Below are 22015 nucleotides of genomic sequence, written 5' to 3'. Positions count from 1 at the left end.
CATTCAAGATTGTCCATCAAACATTGCCCAATTGCAAAATCACATCTAATGCCAAAGACTGAGCAGATTGATCAAACAAGACAAGCCTTCAGCTGTTTGCAGCAAGCAAGGTTGTGTTCAACCAGCCTGCACTTGTAAAACTTGCAACATGATTTTTGACATTAAATGTGATTCTAATGTTGGACACGTATATCGAAAAGTGGAGATTATTGTTGTCTGGTAAATCATGACTTTAAACTCAGGTTTGTGATCCAGGTCTTCTCATTTTCGTTTGCTGTGTCAGCCAGAGTCTGAGCTGGCACTTTGCAGGTGATAGGTTTTGTTGTCTACATTTGCCTCATTGAGGAGAAAGATCTCTAGAAATGGCTAACGGTCCAGTTCACCATACATCCAGAGTCACAGTAGCTGCTTTGGGTTACTGGACTCTGATGTTTGCTGCTGCCTAGCCTATATTATTTTCTACCCCTCTCCCCAACCAGAGTCTGTCTCTATCCCAACTTTGAGTCAGACTTATTCTATTTCCAAAGTAGGAATTGATAAAATGCCGCATGGACTGACTGCGTACAGATTGTATGCTTTTTGAACAATGATCACCTCGCCAAAATCTTCCCTACGCCTCCACTTCTCGCCTTTAAACATCCGCCAAACCTTAAACAACAATGTTTGCAGCAAACTGCCCATTCTTCAGGACAACATCGACCACAACACCATATAAACCTCTCATGGCAACCACTGCAAGACGTGTAAGAGTGTCAACATGGATGCTACCATTGCACGTGGGGACATCACCCACCATGTACGCAGCAGGTACTCATGTGGCTCGGCCAACATTGTCTATCTCGTACGCTGCAGGCAAGGATGCCCCGAGGCATGGTACATTGGCGAGACCAAACAGACGCTACAACGGCTGAATGGACACTGCACAACAATTGCCGGACAAGGATGTTCCCTCCCAGTCGGAGAACACTTCAGCGGTCAAAGACAGTTGACCTCGGATCTTCGGGTAACCTTCCTCCAAGATGGACTTTAGGATACGCAACAGCGCAAAGTTGGTGAGCAGAGGTCGATAGCCAAGTTCAGTACCCATGAGGATGGTCTTAACTGGGTTTCTCGGATTCATGTCGCACTACAGGTGACCCCACTACACTATACACTTCACACACACACTCACACAGACACACACACACTCTTACACAAGATCACAATCACACAGACCCTCTCTCATACACACATGCTCTCTCTAAGACACATACACCACCACAGTAACGTTCATACCCTCTCACAGGCTATACTCTGTCACACCTGTACACACGCGTGTGCGCTCTCATACTCTGTCTCGCCCCCTCCCTCTCTCACATGCATGCACTCTCATGTATAAGTCTGTGGGATGAATTTGCATTTGCAGATACATTCTATTTTGTTCAAAAAACATACAATCTGTGGGCAGTCAGTCCATGTGACATTTTATCAATTCCTACTTTGGAAATAGAACCAGTCTGACTTGACGTTGAGATACAGACAGACTTTTACCTCACACCTTTAATGCATTGTCTGAGCCGAGATACATTGTTTTTTTATATATAAAACCTTCAGTTATTTCGGGAACGTGACTTGAAAGAGGTTCTGGGATTTACATATTAATTATTCGAAACCTGAAACCCCATTCTACATGATTGAAGACAACAGCAATCTAGGTCTGTTCAGTACATCACCTCATTTGTATGACACTTTGATCTTTTACTATAAATTCTGTCTCCTATGATCGTAGCCCAATAGCGACCTGACGAAGGAGCAGCGCTTTGAAAGCTTGTACTTCCAAATAAACCTGCTTGTCTGCAACCTGGGTGTTGTGATTTTTAGCTTTCTCCCTATCCTGTTCACAGCCCTTAGCTGTTTAGCTACCTGTGAACCAAGCCCATGGTTGGCAGGCAGAAGGATTTATCATTGGTCTGTTGACTAGTGATCAATTATCATTCATCTACTTACTGCCAACGTAGCTCCTTTTGTAGATAGCCATTTGGATCCAAGTCACCTGCAAACTGCACTTCAATTACTGTTAGTACCAACAGTGCTTGCAGTGACTATATGGTTATTTGCTTTCAAAAGGTGCAGCAACCCTCCAGCAATCCTTGATTTAAAACTTTTCTTTTCGAATTATAATATACCATGAGGTATAGGAGCAGAAGTAGGCCATTCACTCAGAAAGTCTGTTTTGCCATTCAGTGCAATCTGATAATCCTGAACTCCACTTTCCAGTCGTTGCTCCATAACCCTTGATTCCCTAACTGATTAAAATTTTGTTTGTCTCCAAACTTAACAACCCAGCCTTGGCATCTCTCTGTGATAAAGAATTCCACAGACACTCTATCCTCTGAGTGAGGAAATTCCTGCTTATATTTGTCTCAAATTGGTGACACCTTTTGTGAGATTTATACCCTCTGATACTAGACACTCTCTCCAAGGAGAAACGACCTTTGCACATCCACTTTGTCAAGAATCTTTTGTGCTTCAATGAGGTCACCTCCCATTCTTCTAAATTCCAATGATTAATAGGCCCACCTTATTCAATCTTCTCATCATAAGACTTCCTTGGTAGTCTCAGCCTTTCCTGGACTGCATCAAACACTAGAATATCTTCCTTTAGATAAGGGGCATAAAACCTTGTTGTCCAGTTGTAGTCCATCTAGCTTCAACAAACTTCCCTGTTTTTTTTCTCCATTCCTTTTGAGTCTGCAGTTAAAAATGCAGAAAAATAAAAGACACTGTACATTGGAAAGTATTTCTAAAGGAACAAACTAATGCAATTTTCAAGACAAAGAATAAAAATGTTATACCTTTTGTTATTTAATTTTTTTTTCTTCTAGGCAAAATGTGTATGGAAGCATCCCCCAGGCGATGAAATCTATAGAAAGGGAAACATATCAGTATTTGAGGTGGATGGAAAGAAAAATAAGGTATTTTTAAAATAAAACTGCTCAGGCACTGAATGTTTTTGATCCAAATAGTTTTTCTTTCCACTGTAACGAATATTTCACCACTCGTGCTTTTTAAATGCTTAATTATTTTACATCCGCCTCATGGTTTTAAACATTTCTTCAAAGTTGGAAGTAGATTTTTTTCAATGTTTGGAATAACACAATTCCACTTTATGTTCACATTTTGCTCAGATTCCAGAGCATATTGTCACTTTGGATAGTAATGAATGAGTAACAGGAGTTAATGATTGATTGTGTAATGTGAGATTGAAGAAAGATTTTGAAGTGTCATAAGCAGTGAGAGTGAAACTCCTAATTCTTTTTTTTTGCTATTGAAATATTGGTTTACATTCCAGACATCACAGACATTCTATATATTCTGTATATACAATTCTCCAGTTTTAAATGTAAATAAAAGTCTGTTTAAGTGGCTACGATGGTATTTTCTCCTCCGGATCAGACAATTGTTGTGTTCGTCCTGTGTCAAGACTTGAGCAATGTAATGTTAAGGAAATGCTGAGTTGTGAAAGATGTTGAGCAAAGCCCTCCCCTCTTCCGTTGCTTATTTTGGAGGCTAAAGTAAATATTGGTATATTTTCATAGTGCTAACCTTTGCATTAGCTTTTTGTCAATTGCCATCACAAAATAATTTAACTAATCACGTACTGTATTCAGAAAGGTCACCATGCTGAGTTCTCTGATCACACACTGTATCCACATCATTGACTCCAAAGTATTAAAAGAATAATGATGATGAACTTAACAATTTTATTTTTTCCCCTTATTACTTTTCCTTCTCTGTCTTCCATTCTGTCCTTTGCTTCCTTCCTCCTGCAGCTGACAAAAGACCTAGAAATAATGGTCAATCTCCACATTATAGGGATATCATTTCTTTAATCTGAAATTAAGTCTTCTGAAGACTGTTCAAACAAAAACAAACCATAACAAACATTTTTCTTAGCTGAAATTTATTTCTTTTAATAGTTATCTTCTCTCTCACATTCCTAGTTATACTGTTTCTCAACATACATGAAAAGAGAAAATGAATTTATTGTCTTGACCATCAACTCCCATGGGATGTAAATAATGTATCACTCTAAATCTGTGGGATTCCACCAGTAATCAGATGGCGATTTTCAATGCAGCCATAGAAGAGAATCTGTACAGTTTTTTTTAATTTGGCTTTCATCTGAATGCTTTCAAAAATCATTTGAAATAAAGGTAGAAATTGCAGTTTCCATCCTTGTCTAATACTCAGGAGTAGAATTCCACTCTCTTACTTTATTTACCTTCCCCACGTTTAGAGTATTTCAGATTTTTTACTCTTAGTCCTTCATTGTACCAAACTAGAAACTAAGTAGTTAACTGGTTCCCTTGAGCTTCAAAATTGTGACAGTGTGTTTCTCGCCAATTAATTCCTTCATTCAAGATTTTGCCAGGCATGTTTCCTTTTCACTTTTAACTGGTTCAGAAAGGCACAATTGCAAATCCTGCAATATTGGTGAAGTTGAATTGGTATTAATTTCTCCTGCAAGAAAGAATGTTAAGTTTTCCTTGATGTTGTTGTGAATTTGCAAAGAAGGATAATTGATAAACCCTTCAACCTGTTTTCTTCCATGTAGTGAAAGTCTAGAGATTTCTTTCTGAATAAGTCGGCAAAGACTATGCCCAATGTAGAGAATTCTAGTTTTGGTCTATTTTGAGTTAATTGGTTTTAGTGTTGATGATTCTCAATAGGATGTACTTGGCCTTTGTTCCTGTTGCTAAGAAAATGAGAATCAGCTTTATTTTTGATGATCTGTATTTCAAAAGTATATGAGTGCCCCCAATCAATTGAATATGCTGAACATATTTGGCTCACGTGCAGAAAGGCTACTTGGGTGTGATATTAAAACCATGGTAGTGACAGTGGCCTATTGTCTCAGTATGGTTTCTGGGAATGGAGAAGAAATTGCGGCAAGCAATGTTTAATCCTCTCTCACTGAAGAAGTATTCGATTTCTTATCGGGCAAGAATACCTTTTAACTCATCTCTTTAATGTTTTCTTTTCATTTTGTTCTAGATTTACTGCCAGAACTTGTGTCTTTTGGCTAAGTTATTTTTGGACCACAAGACGTTATATTATGACGTAGAACCATTCTTGTTTTATGTGATGACAGAAGCTGATAACACAGGGTGTCACCTTGTTGGATATTTCTCCAAGGTAAAGGATGTTACAGTTTTATTTTCATGGTCTATCCTCATCTCAGTTTAAGTGTAATGTTTTCCTCAATACAGTGTGTATGGAGTATTTGAAAAACTTGGCTACAAGTTATTGTTTACCAAATATTACACAAATAATACGCTTGCAAAAGCAGCTTGTTGTAAAATAACAGCAAAATTAATGTGTACTGTTAATCATAAATAGGTAAGTAATTTGGTGGTTAGGAAGAGATATATGCTGCAAATTTTTGGATCATTTGTGTTATTCGGCAGTAGTTATCATGAGAGCTGAATGAATCTTGAGTGTGTCAGTAAATTGAAGCGTTTGTACTGTTGCATAAACTCAGCTTGCAGTCAGGACTGACGATTACGGTCTTGAAATTCTACTTATCCTTTTTGGCCCAGAAATGGAACAGTTGCAACTATGGTGTTTTGTTACTGCATTTGTTTTTGGAGTTTTTTAAAATTGCAGTTAAGATTTTGCATTTTTTATTGCTTTTCCTTTCTACTTCCTCTCTCAATCCAGTCTTGCTTTTCCTTTTTTTCTGAATCCTTAGAATTTGTTACTTAAAGACATTGACTGTAGATTCTGTCATTTATAATAAAGTCAGATCCTTTTTTATACGCTCACAATTCCAGAAATTTGTGGTGCAATTTTATTTTCAATTTGCAGTCGTGAGAAATGTCCAGCCCCCAGGGCACATCATGACACGCCTGGTTCAAATTCAGGCCCAGTATATTTGTTTGATCTGCCTTTGCACAGTCATTTGATGAGCTACACAATTGGTTTTAATAATAATAACCAGTCTTTTAGTTTCTTTCTCATAGATATTAATATTTTTGTTCCACTCTGAAGTTGTTAAAGTTTCACTTGAGGACATTCTGAGCTCATTTTGTATCAGTCATTGAGGTGCCAGCATGTATCCAACTTATGTACGTGCATAGATATGCGATAGGTAGTGATTTATGTGAAAAAAGATTAGAATTGTTCAGCTTAATAACTAATTTTGTTCCTCCGTTGTGATTTAGTTCAGTTTTTGTAATAAATGATGACAAATAGTTTGTGCAATTTGTAAGATAAGATGTCTAAATACAGATTTATTTATCAGGCAAATGGCTGAGAAAACACTTTACAATATTGAATTACTTTTTCATATTTGTAACCCTAACACAGAATTCATAAAAACCTAAAGCAACTGCTCAACCTCCACAGGAAGTTTAAATTGGAGATTTTTTCAGTAAATTTAATTAGTTTGTAACATACAAGCCTTCCAAACCTCATTCTGAGATGAGGTGCTGTTGAATTTTTTGTGTTCATCAGCTCCAGAGAATCTATTGCATACAATACACAGTATATCAGGTTCATAGTCAAGATTCATTCAAAGTATATCTGACCCAGGGGACCTTGTGTAAATTGAGTGCGCAGGATACATGAATGAATGAACTCTACACTGTTATTTAAATCACCTGGGAAATAATTGCACAAATGCTATCAATTATATCTCAAGGCACTGGATTATGCGTTCAGAGTGAATCCCTGACAGGTCGATTTTAAGTAGCAACATACAAGGGGCTGTTTTCTTTTAGGTAGAACATGGGTTGTGTGAAGATGCAATAATTTTTTGTCATTCTGCATCTTTTACACTTCATAGAAATCAAGTCAAGCTAATTCTGTGAATTCAGCCCCATCATTGCTACTGAGCTGTCCAATTTTGTAATGGTCTGAAATTAATCATATAATTCAGTTGTGTCATATTTTGTTGATTTTGCGAAACACATTCTTCTAAAGAGCGTGTACATTCCTAATTACTTTAGAATCTGCTGTCTAATTAGGTTTTGAACAAGGTGTAATGTAATAAGTTGACTCCACTCTCTTTTAATCTTTGATTATATGAGTCTATTTTTGTGTTGTTATAGGTTAGTTTGCAAGTGCCATTTCTGCATCACCCTTCAGCTCCTTCGGCTTACCTTTAAGTTCCATGCTCAATAAAATTTTATGAGCACTATAAGCCATCCTCCCGTGCTTTGCCACTTTTGCTTCTTTTGTCTAAAAGCTTCAAATAATTTCAGATAAATAATTCATAGATATCGGTATTTTCATCTGACTGTAAGATCTCTTATTCAGCCATTTTTTTAATAGGTTAAATCCAAAGAAGTTGCTTAGCAGACCATTTAGTTTGGCAAAGCAGTTGGGTAAAATGACAATCTGTCAGTCTTTACTGGTTATTCTGACCAAAGGATTTAATGTGGATATGCCTCAACTATTCTCTGTTAATGCCATGCTAAACAGGCCTGTACAATCTTTGATACTCCCACAATCCTGCCAGACGTTTACACTGGTTGCCAATTTAGAAGCCTTTCTCTAGTTACTGATGGGTGTGGTCAGACATCTGTTTCAGAGACTCTCTTTTCCACATTAACCATGATTCTGAACATTTGGCTGCATCATGTATGATGGCCATGGTACAGTATGTCTTGCAGTGGAGAATTGAATCAGAAATACCTTGATGTCTTGACCTATCTTAAAAACTGGCTGACAACATTCATTTTACCCAAGTAATGACCAACTCCTACAAGGTGAAAGCAAAATCTCTTATCCCAACCTTGAATGGAATCAAGATATTTGTATAGGAGAAAGTGAGGGCTGGAGATCAGAGTCGAGTGTGGGGTGCTGGAAAAGCACAGCAAGTCAGGCAGCATCCGAGGAGCAGGAAAATCGACGTTTCGTGCATACGGGCTTATGCCTGAAACATTAGTTCTCCTGCTTCTCAGATGCTGCTTGACCCCCCAAGATATTTATATCCCTCATTTTGGGCATTAATGTCCTCTCCGAAAACCATAACAGAGGTTGAGCACCCAGTGTTGACTGGCCCACTTCAGCTCATCTTCACCTACAGGGCTGATATCAAGATTGTGACAGATGCATATCATGCACCACGATGTCAGCCACTGTCACAATGCTCAGGTTCATAGACGATGGAGCAGTCTGCTTGCATGATGCTTATCACTGGAGGAGAAATTGAGGACTGCAGATGCTGGAGATCAGAGCTGAAAATGTGTTGCTGGAAAAGCGCAGCAGGTCAGGCAGCATCCAAGGAACAGGAGAATCGATGTTTCGGACATAAGCCCTTCTTCAGGAATGAGGAAAGTGTGTCCAGCAGGCTAAGATAAAAAGTAGGGAGGAGGGACTTGGGGGAGGGGCGTTGGAAATGCGATAGGTGGAAGGAGGTCAAGGTGAGGGTGATAGGCCGGAGTGGGGTGGGGGCGGAGAGGTCAGGAGGAAGATTGCTGGTTCGGAAGGCGGTGCTGAGTTCGAGGGATTTGACTGAGACAAGGTGGGGGGAGGGGAAATGAGAAATCTGGAGAAATCTCTGGGGTGGTTGGGTTGGTTGGTCCGGGTGTCCCAGAGGTGTTCTCTGAAACGTTCCACAAGTAGGCGGCCTGTCTCCCCAATATAGAGGAGGCCACATTGGGTGCAGCGGATGCAATAGATGATGTGTGTGGAGGTGCAGGTGAATTTGTGGCGGATATGGAAGTATCCCTTGGGGCCTTGGAGGGAAGTAAGGGGGGAGGTGTGGCCGCAAGTTTTGCATTTCTTGCAGTTGCAGGGGAAGGTGCCGGGAGTGGAGATTGGGTTGGTGGGGGGTGTGGACCCGACGAGGGAGTCACGGAGGGAGTGGTCTTTTCGGAATGCTGATAGGGGAGGGAAGGGAAATATATCCCTGGTAGTGGGGTCCGTTTGGAGGTGGCGGAAGTGACGGCGGATGATACGCTGTACATGGAGGTTGGTGGGGTGGTAGGTGAGGACCAGTGGGATTCTGTCCTGGTGGCGGTTGGAGGGGCGGGGCTCAAGGGTGGAGGAGCGGGAAGTGGAAGAGATGCGGTGGAGGGCATTGTCGACCACGTGTGGGGGGAAATTGCGGTCCTTGAAGAAGAAGGCCATCTGGGTTGTACGGTTTTAGAACTGGTCCTCCTGGGAGCAGATGCGACGGAGACGAAGGAATTGGGAGTATGGGATGGCGTTTTTACAGGGGGCAGGATATCTTAGCCTGCTGGACACACTTTCCTCATTCCTGAAGAAGGGCTTATGTTCGAAACGTCGATTCTCCTGTTCCTTGGATGCTGCCTGACCTGCTGCGCTTTTCCAGCAACACATTTTCAGCGCTTATCACTGGAGTCAATATCATCTTCTACCACTGGGGTGCACTGTGGTTGCATTATGTACAATCTAGTAACCAGCCTCAATAACTTAATCCATACCATTGAGAGCAAGATTAGTCTGTTCACGGGAATATGATTAGCTTCCAAATTCCTCTTCCCAAATAAAACACATTTTCCTAACTTGAGCAAATATTGCTGTTCCTTCAAAATGGTCAGAATCATATACTGCATTGGTTTGAAAGGAAATGCACCATCATCTCAGGGCACTGAGGGGTGGTCAACACAGAACCTTACCGGTATTGCCAACACCTGATACCAGAGAGCAAAAAAAAACCAAAATGTGTGCATCCTGCTCAGTTCATTGTACTCGCAAGGTTTTCCTGCCAACAGATATTGCTAACTCCTGGAATATTCTAGAATTTAGAGCTAAACCCCAGAGACCTTGTATGTATTTACTCCTCCCAGATCAAGGCACATCTTTCCGACAAGTCCATTTTAAAACTCTGGATAAGGTTTCCACCTAAGCCACAGCACTAATCAAATTTGTCAATGACATCTCTTGTGACAGTGGGACAGTACTGCTCCTCATCCATATGGGCGGCACCGTGGCACAGTGATTAGCACTGCTGCCTCACAGCGCCAGAGACCCGGGTTCAATTCCCGACTCAGGCGACTGACTGTGTGGAGTTTGCACGTTCTCCCCGTGTCTGCGTGGGTTTCCTCCGGGTGCTCCGGTTTCTCCCACAGTCCAAAGATGTGCAGGTTAGGCGAATTGGCAATGCTAAATTGCCCGTAGTGTTAGGTAACGGGTAAATGTAGGGGAATGGGTGGGTTGCGCTTCGGTGGGTCGGTGTGGGCTTGTTGGGCCGAAGGGCCTGTTTCTACGCTGTAAGTAAACTAATCTAACATCATCCTCCTCCACATTTTCTCCTCTGTTACTCAGCTATGTAGGAATGCCATTATCTGGTTCACTGTTCATAATCATTGTGCTAGGCTGTCAAAAGGAAGACTTGCAATAACAACATAGTCGAATGAGATTGATACAACCTAAAAGTGTCAATATGAAGAGTCTAATGAGGCTTTCATATTGGTAGCTTTATTAGAGGGTTGAAAATGTTGCAATACCGTTTTGAATATAACCAAATGATTTTTTATTTCAGGAGAAGAATTCATTCCTCAACTATAACGTGTCATGCATTTTAACAATGCCACAGTATATGAGGCAAGGCTTTGGGAAAATGCTAATTGACTTTAGTAAGTATCGAAAGGTAATGATAGTGACTGTTTGGCGCTTTACTGCTAGACATTGACCTGACTAAATGTAGTTTTGCTGCATGATTCCTCCTTTACATATCCTTATCCCAGAAAATCAACTGTTAATTGATTTCTGAATATGTTTAGGGTGTTTGCAATTCCGAAGAACTTATTCATCACTCCATAATTATTACTATTGGATCATTGTGCCTCTTTATAGAATGGAGTACATGTTAAGTATTGTGCTAAGTCTGAAAATTATCTTTTAATATTTGAATAACAATTTAGATGTAAAAATGTATTTGAAGTGCTATGAAATGAAGAAGAAATTTAATTCAAGGAAGTGGGCTAAGAATAAGAGGAGGACATATGCAGAATTTACAAGTAGCAGTGTCATGGCAGTTGTGTGCGAGGTTTTAAGCTTTGTGATTAAAATAATGAGCCACCTCATGAACAGTATGAATCTGGAAGAGAATGAAAGAAATCTTTGATAGGACTCAATTCTTCTGTCCAGTGACTGCATGTCAGGAGGTCATAGGATCACAAAATCCCTACAGTGCAGATAGTAGCCATTCAGTCCATCGAGTCTGCACCAACCCTCCTCAAGAGCGTACCAAACCTTAATCCCGTAATCCTAATCCAATGAATTGACTTTGAAATGTGTGTTCTTTCCTTTTGAATATGCATTTAATAGGTTGTGCTGACTGTCATATTGTAACTTCAAATTTATTGTATAAATTTTTTTCAGTTTCCCACAATTCTGTAAAGAATCTGTTTTAGCTCATAATTGGAATGTTTGGATAGTAATCAAAAATTACCTACTAAATTGGTGGTTTTTCCCCCCAAGTCTGTTTCTTGCATCCTTGTCCTGATGGGTCCAGGACTTAAAGCTTCCTGTACATGCAGACAAATTAGGAGTAAAAGTAGGCCATTTGGCCTCTTGAGCCTGTTCTGGCATTCAACAAGACGGTGGCTGATCTATTTGTGGTTTGTATTCCACATTCTAATCTACACCTGATGACCATTGATTACATTACTGAATAAAAATCTATTCACTTCTGCCTTAAATATTTTCAATGACCCCTCTTCCACTACCTTAAAAGACGGAGTTTCAAAATTGTAAAATCTTCTGGAATAAACTCTCCCATTCCCTGTTACAAACACCTAATTTTAAATTAGTTCGCTCTAATTCCCCTTAGCACAGTTCAACTTTGATATGACCAAACAATTAATTAATTAAGAATTCTTAATGATTGTTAATAGTAAATTGAAGTAATAATAATGCCTTCCAGGATGAGCTCCTAAATGCTAATTTAAATTTCATTTAGCATAAGAGAAGTGTAGACATGCTTATTGATTATGAAGTTAGTTTGCATTGGTCGAATGTGAAACTTCATACATTTCTATTTATAAAAGCATTTGGCAGCTGGTTAGATGGTAAATGCTTTATAATTGATGGACAAATATATTGCAGAGGATTGTTCGTCGCACCTTTTGTAGAAGAGGAAATTGTAGGTGTTTTGAACTTGATTACTCTTCCCCACAAGGATTATAAGATATTTAGTTTTATTTGGTTTTCTGGCTAATCTGCCTGGCTCTTTTTATTTTTGTGACTTCGAGGATTTTTGCAGTGATGAGGTCAGTTAGATTTCTCAAAAACAGAGATTGCCAAACGCCTTTTTTTCTGACTGGCAGTGGTCAGAAAATCATCAATTTTTTGGATTGGCAGAATTCCTACATGTGGCTTCATCCACATTTTTTGTAGACATGTTGCCTGTCATAAGGATACACTTTTGCTGCCCTTGTGGGCTATTTAAAATATGTTGGTCATAATTATTAGAACGAAAGGCTGATAAGTCCACAGGTCTTGATAGTTTTCATTCTAGGATCTTTAAATTTAAAAAAAACTGCCTGCTGCAATAGTTGCATTGGTTTTAATTTTCCAAAATTATGTAGATCCTGAAATGGAGCCTTTTGATTGGAATTTAGTAAAAGTAACTCATCCATTCAAATAAGGAGGGAGCCAGACAGCAGGAAACTAACCCTCACATCTGACATAGAAAATTGCTGGAATCTGTTATTAGATAGGTTATAGCTGGGCACTTTGAAAATCTTAATGTGTTTGGGAAGAATAAAACTGGGTTTGCAAAGGGGAAATAGTGTATGATGAATTTATTAAAGTAGAAAACAACATAACAAAGGATAATATGTAGATGTGGTGTACTGGGATTTCTCGAAGTAATTCATCAAAAGTGCCACATCTCAAAACAAAATGGAGTGGGGATAACCATAATTGAAGGAGCAAAATTAGGCCGTTCAGCCTATCGAGTCTGCTCTGACATTTGATCATGGCTGACAAGTTTCTCAACCCCATTCTCTTGCCTTCTCCCAGCTAACTCTTGAACCCTTTATTAATCAAGAACCTATCTATCTTCAATAGCCTTCTGCAGTTCCACAGATTAACCACCCACTGGCTGAAGAAATCCCTCCTTGTCTCCATTAAAAAGGGGCATCCTTCACTCTGAGGCTCCTACTCTCTCCTATTAGCAGAAACATCTTCTCCACATCTACTCTAAGTTTTAATCAGATCTTGCCCCCCCCCACCCCCCCCCCCCAAATCCTTCTGCATACAGACCCAGGGTCCTGGACTCCTCATTTAACAAGCTTTTCATCCCTGGGATCTTTCTTGTACCTTCTTCTAAACCCCCTCCAATGTCAGCACATCCAAAACTGCTCTCAATATTTTGTATGCGGTCTAAATGGAGTTTTATACAACCTCAACAGTACATTTTTGCTCTTGTGTTCTAGCCCTCTTGAAATGAATGTTAATATTGTATTTGACTTCCCAACTGCCAACTGAACCTGTGTGCTAACCTTAAAAGAATCCTGATCCCGAACTCCAAAGTCCCTTTGCGCTTTAAATTTCGAAAGCCTTTCCTCATTTAGAAAATAGCCTAATCTATGTTCCCACCAAAGTGCATAACCTCACACACTTTTCCACATTGTGTTCCATCTGCCACTTCTTTATTCACTCTCCTAGCCTGACCATGTCCTTTTGCAGCTTCCTCACTGCCTCAACACAGCCTGCCCCACTCTCCCTCTTTTGTGTCATCTGCTAATGTAGCAGCCATGCCCTCAGTTCCTTCATCCAGATCGTTAATGTATAACGTGTGGTCTGAACCCACACAGAACTCCACTAGTCACTGGCTGCCATCTTGAAAAAGACCTCTTTATCTCTACTCTCTGACTGCTGCCAGTTATTGGCATGGATTAATAATTGGTCAGCCAGCAGTAAATAGCAAATAGATGTGAAAGGGTAATTTTCAGGTTTGCAAGATATAACAACTGGAGTTCTACAGGGATCAGTGCTAAGGCCTCAATTATTAATAATCTATGTGAGTTACTTGGACAAAGGGGCTGAGTGTATTGTTGCCATTGTTGTTGATGTGACAGAGATAGGTAGGGAAATAAGTTGTGAAGTGGTCATAAGGGAGTTTGCAAAAGGATATACGTAGGTTAAGTGCACAAACCTTTGGCAGATGGAGTATTATAGAATCTCTACACTGTGGAAGCAGGCCACTTGGCCCATTGAGTGCACACCAACCCTCCGAAGAGCATCCCAACCAAACTCATCCCCCCCCCCCCAGGTCTTGCATTTCCCATGTCTAATCCACCTAGTCTACATATCCCTGGAAACTGTGGGCAGCTTAGCATAACCAATCCACCTAACGTGCACATCTTTGGACTGTGAGAGGAAACCAAAGCATGCAGAGGAAAGTCACAAGACACAGGAGAGCGTGCAAAGAATGGAATTGAACCTGGGTCCCTGGCACTGCGACACAGCAGTGCTAACCACTGAGCCACATGCTGCCCTGAATGATGATATGATGCTGAGGATGTGAGCTTGTCCACTTTGGCAGGAAGGATATAATCTGAATGGAGGTTGCAGAATTCTGTAGCTACAGGTATGCAGTTAAGATGCAGGTACAGTAAGTGACTAGGAAAACATATAGAATATTTTGATTGCAAGGGAAATGTAATTGAAAGGTAGGAACATTTTTCCACAGGTGTAAAAAGGATTGGTGAGACCACATATGGAGTACTGTATACTGTCTTGGTCTTGTTCCTTAAGAAAGAATGCAATTGCATTAAATATTTCATCAAAAGTGTACTCAATTGATTGCTGAGATGAAGACATTGTGGAGAACATCGTTGGGACCTCTGTCTGTTGAAGTTTAGAAGACTGAGAGATGAATTTATTGAAACGTTTAAAAGATTGAGGAGACTTAACAGGGGAGATAGTGAGAGGATGTTGCCCTTATGGGAGAGACGAGAATCAGGGATACTGTTTTTAAAAATTAGGAATCCTTCATTTTAAGAAAGAAGTAAGCATGGTTTTCTGAGGGTCGTGAATTCTGTGCACCAGAGAACAATTGACTCAGGGTTGAACATTTTTAAGGCAGCTAGATTCTTGACTAACAATGGAGTCAAAGGGTTTAGCGAGTCGGGAGGAAAATGGAATTCGGTCACAATCACCCCATCAGCTGTGATCATTCCAAATGGCAGAGCAGTCTCAAGAATCTGAATAGCCTGGTTTGAGTAATTTGTATGTTTGTAAGTTCAGGTTGGCAACTAATTACTGTTATCATTTACATATGGCTAATGTCATAGCTCATATGTTTTAGAAATATACTGATTTTACTAGCATAAAGATTTTTGAGCTGAGTTAAGATAATAGCACTTATTTTGATTAATTATTTTTGATATGCAATAACATTTTGTAAAAGACATAAGATGTGCCATCCATTAATTGCTGGGTGGTCAGATTCTTCCTTTGAGCGATAACAGTACCCAAAAAGCTCGTAACAATCATGCTAAGAATTTATAGCATACTGCATATTTCCCTAAATGAATTCATTTTTACAACAATTTATTTCCTGTAAAAGGCTATTTGCTGTCCAAAGTAGAAGAAAAAGTTGGTTCCCCAGAACGTCCCCTGTCCGACCTGGGGCTTATCAGCTACCGCAGCTATTGGAAGGAAGTTCTTCTACGGTATTTGCACAACTTTCAGGGCAAGGAAATCTCTATCAAAGGTGAAAATAAATCAAAACTTAGATATCAGTAATTAATATAATGTCTTCTGTCTGGATCCTATGCTTTTGGTTTGAAATATTTTGCAGGCATTTACATTTTCCTTTTTTCCTTTTGTTGTATATCGCTACCAAAAATAGACCAATTACATTCACAACACTTCAAAGCATGTGTAATAAAATAAAAGGGTTTACTCGCTATTTGATGTCTTAGCTGCACCACCGCACCACCTATCCCTCCCCTACTACACACCCTATCTCCCTATCTCAGACTAGATCAACTCAATAGCAATGCAACTACAGTTACAAGTAGCCTATTCAATACTACCCCACATCCCCCAATGAATTAAGTGTGGTGCACTGTCTGATGTCTTTAATCAACAAGGCAATCAAAGACTCTTATGATCTATGTGCAGACAGCACCACAAAATGCTATTGCTACAATGTACAATACAAGAAAGTGAGGGCTTCGTTTTTTTTTTGTTTTCCCACCAATTTCTTCATTGTTGTGTTATTATTTGGATATGTGGTATGAGGCAAGAACAAGGTGAAGATGAACAGAAGAAAGGTATTCATTTGTAGTGTTGTGCACTTGCTTGCCAGCAGCTGAAGAGTGGTATTGACAGGCCTACGGAACAGATTGTTTACTTTGCCTCTTGGCCAGGGATTGAAAGGTGGAACAGAAAGACTTATTGGAGGCCTTTTTTTTAAAGAAGGAAGCTGAAATTGAGGTCATGGAGGTAGAATCTAGTCCGGTGTAGAAGTGCATGAAATTATGGATGCAATAAACCATCTTCAGAAAACAGCATCATTAATGGTTATCATTTTTTATGATGTACAAATTGGGTAATATTTTGACTTCCAACAAGAATTCAAAATTGATTTTGGGAATTTAACTAATTGCACAGAATCAGCAATAGAACCTGCATAAACGTACATTTACCTTGAATGCAGTGTTTTATTTTTCTTGGCATGGTTAAGATTATTCTTCGAAAGTAAGAGCTGGAAAATCAATTACATCACAGTGTCATCAATAGTAGTTCAAGTGGAGGTGCCAGTTATCCATACAAAGCCATGCAAGTTCAACTACTTAATTTTCAAACACACACTTCGCTTGATTGGATGTAAACTTTCACAAAAGCAGTGAACTGCAATTTTTTTAAAAAATGCACGTATATTTTCAATGAGACTTATCAGTGAAGTAAAACAGCACAGATTAACCTTTTTGAATATTGAGTGTCTTTTGAAACATGTGTATTTGGTCATGACCAAATCTTACAGGGCAGAAGTTATGTATTTTTTTAGAAGGATAAAATGTTTCCATGAATACTTGGCGGGGATTTTGTCAAGCCTTCATTGCTAGAAACTCACTTGATCGCAAGCATTGCAAGTGCTTTGGCCTTGTTATCATCTAAACAAAATTCTGGCTATGTGCACTATATTATACAACAAATGTTAGGACAAAATAAATATTGTGTGTATATGATAAAACATGCCTTGTAGTTGTGCCATTTACTTTGGAAACTAAGCATCTTTCAGTTTGTCTGTAATAGATAATAGTTTGCAATTCTAATACATTCAAATAGAAGGTCACCTTTATTTATCACTTGCATTGTGCTACTTTAGCAGCCGTTTCGCAGGCAGATTTTAATTAGAAAGTCAAAATCTAAATTTTTAGAATCATTTATTGAATTCCACTTTCACTATTAGAATTTATTTTTGATTCCTGAAAAACACAGTGTGTTCAGATCCAGAGATTTGTCAAGGTTTGAGTGGCTAGAACTTTTTAAAATTTTACAGATGTTAAAATTATTTACATTTGTATGTTTTTTTGTATTTGTCCAGCTTTATTATACGATCGACTGAACCTCCTGTATGCTGGATGCAATTTATATTGTGTTATTCTGGTTCAAATGCAAATTCTAAGTTATGAATTTAATATTCTTCATACATTTTGTGGAATATTGAAAGATCAGATATTTCACTCAGTTATTCAAAAAAAAAATCAATGACTAAACCTTGTATAAAATAATACATTTTCTGCAACATAAGTTGAAGTTTGATAAAACAGGTACTGTGCTGTTTTTCCTTTTGTAGATTTAATCTACTCTTACTTTATTTTCAGTGTAGATTTGCCTCGCAAATTCTGCTAAAATAGCATCACAGGTACTCAGCTGGGGTACAGTCTGATTTTGATGCAAAGCAGAATGCAGTTTTCTAAAAAGGATTGTGCCATATACCATGAGAGGAGCATTCCCTTTTGGGAGGCAGCATTGAAGTTGTTCTCAGTCCATGCTACTTTATTATTCTGAAGTTATATAAATGGACATTTGTTAATCGGAGCAGCCATTTTTATATTGTATAACACGTTCCCCAAAACATCTTATTTTTGTAGAAATCAGTCAAGAAACTGCAGTGAATCCTGTGGACATTGTCAGCACTCTTCAGGCATTACAGATGCTGAAATACTGGAAGGGAAAACATTTGGTTTTAAAACGACAGGTAATAAAGTTTGATGGCAATGATTATGTTTATTATCAACCCTTGCATACCTGGGTTCCAATCTCACCTGCTCAAGGGGTGTGTGATAACATCACTGAACTGGTTAATCAGCAAATGTCTATCTCTTTTCAATAGGAAGTAGTGCCGAAATAAGTCACCCTTGACAGAGGGCAGCATTTTTTTACTGCTCTGCATAACAAAACTGTTCCCCGTTAGCAAGTTTACGATTTAGTGTAGCACCTCTTTTCCCCAGGCCCCAAACCCCTGTAGGAAAACTTATGATTAACTTGTTGGAACTGCTAAAATAATTCTGAAAAGAAAAACTTGTGCTTAAATACTGCCTTTGACATATGTAAGTATTGAAGTGCTTCACAACTAACAAATATGAATTGCCAATATTGTTTTGTAGGCAAACTGAGTAGTCAATTTGCATGCAAGGGCCAAAAATCTTGCACAGTTTTTCTTGAATGATACATGTTGGCCACAAAGTCAAGATATTGCCCCTGCTCTACTGCATAGCACCATAAGATCTTTTACAACAATTTGATTTGACAGATGGCGCGCACGTTTTCTGCTCCATGCAAGAAATGGCAATTCTGACATTGCACCACAAATTGAGATTCTTGAAATGTTTTTTTAACTCAGTCTTCTGACTCAGCCTGTCCTAAATTTAACAATATATAAGTAAATACTATTGACAAAGACTTTATTCATGCAATGACTTGTTATTAAACACAGTCTTTTTACTGGTTTGGCTCTCAGGCAACTTTATGATCCCTAAGATGAATTTTGGTTCAGTTAACAACTTTATTACAAAAAAATGGATGGTGACACATTTTAAATGATTAACACGTACTCTTCAATGGCAGTGATATTTTTGATAAATTGTCAGCTAAAACTTAATGTTGATAAAATGTACAGTAAACTATTGTCATGATTTTTTTCAATGAAACCTGTGTATTATATATAATCCCCTCCACAATTCCTTGATTCAGGATGAATATTCTGCGCAAAGCTAAACTGACCTAAATCAAGTAAACTGTCTGAATTAAGCTATTGATTGTATACATCTTCTGTCAGCTGTTACATTACTGTTTTTTGAAAAATTTCACTTCAGGATCTAATAGATGAGTGGCTGGCCAAAGAAGCAAAGCGAACGAATGGAAACAAAACCATCGACTCAAGCTGTTTGAAATGGACACCACCGAAAGGAACTTAGCTCTTTAATATTTCTGTCTCGTCAAAGGCACCACTTTGTAACAGCTTGTGTACACAAAAGAGAAGATCGCATAGTGAATTTTTAGCCTTACATCATATTCCTTACCACTGTTTGTCCTGCAGAGGGCATAGTAAAGCATACTACCCCCAGCAAGTATAGAATCGTGCTTTTATTCCATTTGTTATTTGTGGTAGAATTTCCAACAAAACAGCTTTATACATGCTCTTAGGAGAGACAATTGGGCTTGAAATTTATAGTTGTACGATCTGGGATATAATCTTTCACATCTTAACAATTATGTTGCCAGGTTTTTGTTACTTAATGGTTGGTAGACTTTTATTTTCCTTAATATCTTAGAAAATGCTGAAAAGCAAAAGGTTTTACTACATCAAAGATGAACGAGTATGGAGGCAGAAACCCATTTTGGATTTTTGAGAGAATTTCCTTGTTCAGTAGTTTTTAAAAGACTATTTAGATAGGAATGTCCCTAACTCACTTTGTGCCCTAAATGTTGTATGCATTTTAACTGTTGCAGTCCCTAAGCAGTTTTCAAACATAATGGCTTTTAAGAATGTGTACTCTTGATAAATGGTTGCAAAACAGCAGAGGATGTTGAAGCTGCAACTCTTTCAACTCTTCACCCTTTCAGTATTCAACTCTTTTGTCAGCCTGATAAGCTACTAGTTACATCAGTATGACAGAGACCTTGAACTTGCATATTGTAAATTCCATTTAAATTTATATAGAGGCTACCTGAAAAAGAATTGTTAAATACCGTTTATTTTTCATGAGATGGATGGTACAATGTAAGGTTTTATTCATTATGATAAATATGAGGAGTATTTCCTGACTTCCCCTGAAAGTTGTCCTGCTGTGTCACAATAGTAAAAAGCTTACAAAGCGTAATGCTGTGTTTGAAGCTCGAAAGGTTATTCAACTGTTTTGTGAAGTCACGCTGAAAAAGATATGATATCAGAGTAGTTATACCATAAGAGATATTTAATGGGAGGTAATGAAATATAAATATTTGAGCATTGTAAATAAAACAAACTGAGATTAATACAGTATACTATCGTCATGATTTATTCGATGAAACCTTCTGTGTATAATATACAAACCCCTTCACAATTCTTTGATTCAGGATGAATATTATACACAATACTAAACTGACCTAAAACAAGTAAACTGTCCGAAGTAAAAATGCATGCCTGGTGAGTGTCTGGGAGGTCAGGAGGAATGAAGCATGTTATATAGAGGGATGCTTAACAATGCAAATCTTATGATACAGATAAAACAGGTTTTTGCAGGTGAAGGTGCTGAGTTCTGAAATTTCTATAAAACTGGCCCATTTTGCTCTTCTAAAGTCATAAACTTGAGGATTGAGCTGTTTCGTATTGTAGTACGCAGTTGTCATGCGGTGTCTTAACACACTTTATGTCACTGGCAGCTAAACTTAGCACTAAACAAAAGTTGTAAATGGAGTCTTGTTTGGTCTAAGTAAAGGGGTACCTGTTTTACCCTTCACAATTAAACCGGGGTACACACTTTGTCAGGCTGACATTGCTGTGCCAAAGTTAGAATTGATGAACATTGCTTAATTGCTTGTTGTACCAAATGTGATGTAATGCCTTCTGTACCTGCTTATGAATAAAGCATGTTGTACAGTGTGTTTTTAATAGTCGTCATTAATGGTTTTTAATTTCTGGATAATGTCCTCTGAAGAGAAACTCTAAAGCATTTAATATTTTTAATTTGTCCAATTTTTGTCAGTTGTATTCAAATTGAGTTACATGTATAATGCATGACTGAGTGCCCTATTTATCCTTTAGGTTATTCTTTATAAATTTTTGCAGTTTATATTCCTATACTATTTCTCATAGAAGAAATGTTCAGACTGCTTGACAAGGCAGACCTAAATGCACATCAACAGGATAAAAAGAGGAGGAGAAATTGGACACCAGAAAGCATAATTCAAGGTGTGAATTTTTCTGACGATTTGGAAGGGTATAAATTACCTTTCTGGCATAGTGGTTCAGCAAATGAATACCAAAAGATAGCTACCTCAAGAAACACCTTCAAAATAAGAAAAAGTTTTCATGCTAAGAAAATTGCATTGCTTCTGCTTACACTGTGGAGATACTATGATTCACTACAGTGTGGAAACAGGCCATTCGGCCCAACAAGTTCACACCAACCTTCTGAAGAGCATCCCACCCAGAGCTATCCCCTTCTCTCTAACCCTGCAATTCCTGTGGCTAATGCAATTAACCTACACATCCCTGAACACTGGGCAATTTAGCATGGCCAGTCCACTTACCCACATCTTTAGACTGTGGGAGGAAACCGGAGCACCCGATAGAAGCCCATGCAGAAATGGGGAGAATATGCGAACTCCACACAGACAGTCGCCTGAGGTTGGAATCGAACCCGGGTCCCTGGCACTGAGAGGTAGCAGTGTTGAGCCATGGTGTGAAATAAATCAAATACTCATTTGCTGTTTAATAACTTTATGTAGGATTAGTAGAATTGTTGCTGGGTACTTATTTTAGATAAAATCCCATTTATTAAGCTAATCAGAATGATGATTTGAGAGGAAATTAATTTTTATCTGA

General features: G+C 38.6%; 1 protein-coding gene across 6 annotated transcripts in view; it reads left to right on the top strand.

The window, feature by feature from the left end:
* The window catches only part of kat7b (K(lysine) acetyltransferase 7b), an 82970-nt gene extending 61900 nt beyond the window's left edge, over window positions 1-21070 (top strand). For all 6 annotated transcript variants that reach the window (XM_072561677.1, XM_072561676.1, XM_072561678.1 and 3 more), the window contains 6 exons: window positions 2865-2954; window positions 5038-5178; window positions 10499-10592; window positions 15539-15685; window positions 18078-18184; window positions 19302-21070. In XM_072561677.1, the coding sequence (XP_072417778.1) occupies window positions 2865-2954; window positions 5038-5178; window positions 10499-10592; window positions 15539-15685; window positions 18078-18184; window positions 19302-19403 (681 nt within the window). In that variant the 3' untranslated portion in view covers window positions 19404-21070. The remainder of the gene's footprint in view (window positions 1-2864; window positions 2955-5037; window positions 5179-10498; window positions 10593-15538; window positions 15686-18077; window positions 18185-19301) is intronic.
* The last annotated feature ends 945 nt before the right edge of the window (window positions 21071-22015 follow it).

Source organism: Chiloscyllium punctatum, chromosome 42 (genome assembly GCF_047496795.1).
Source record: "Chiloscyllium punctatum isolate Juve2018m chromosome 42, sChiPun1.3, whole genome shotgun sequence".
Lineage (NCBI taxonomy): Eukaryota > Metazoa > Chordata > Chondrichthyes > Orectolobiformes > Hemiscylliidae > Chiloscyllium > Chiloscyllium punctatum.
Note: the sequence above shows the minus strand (reverse complement) of the source record. Positions and strands in the feature narration are given on the sequence as shown.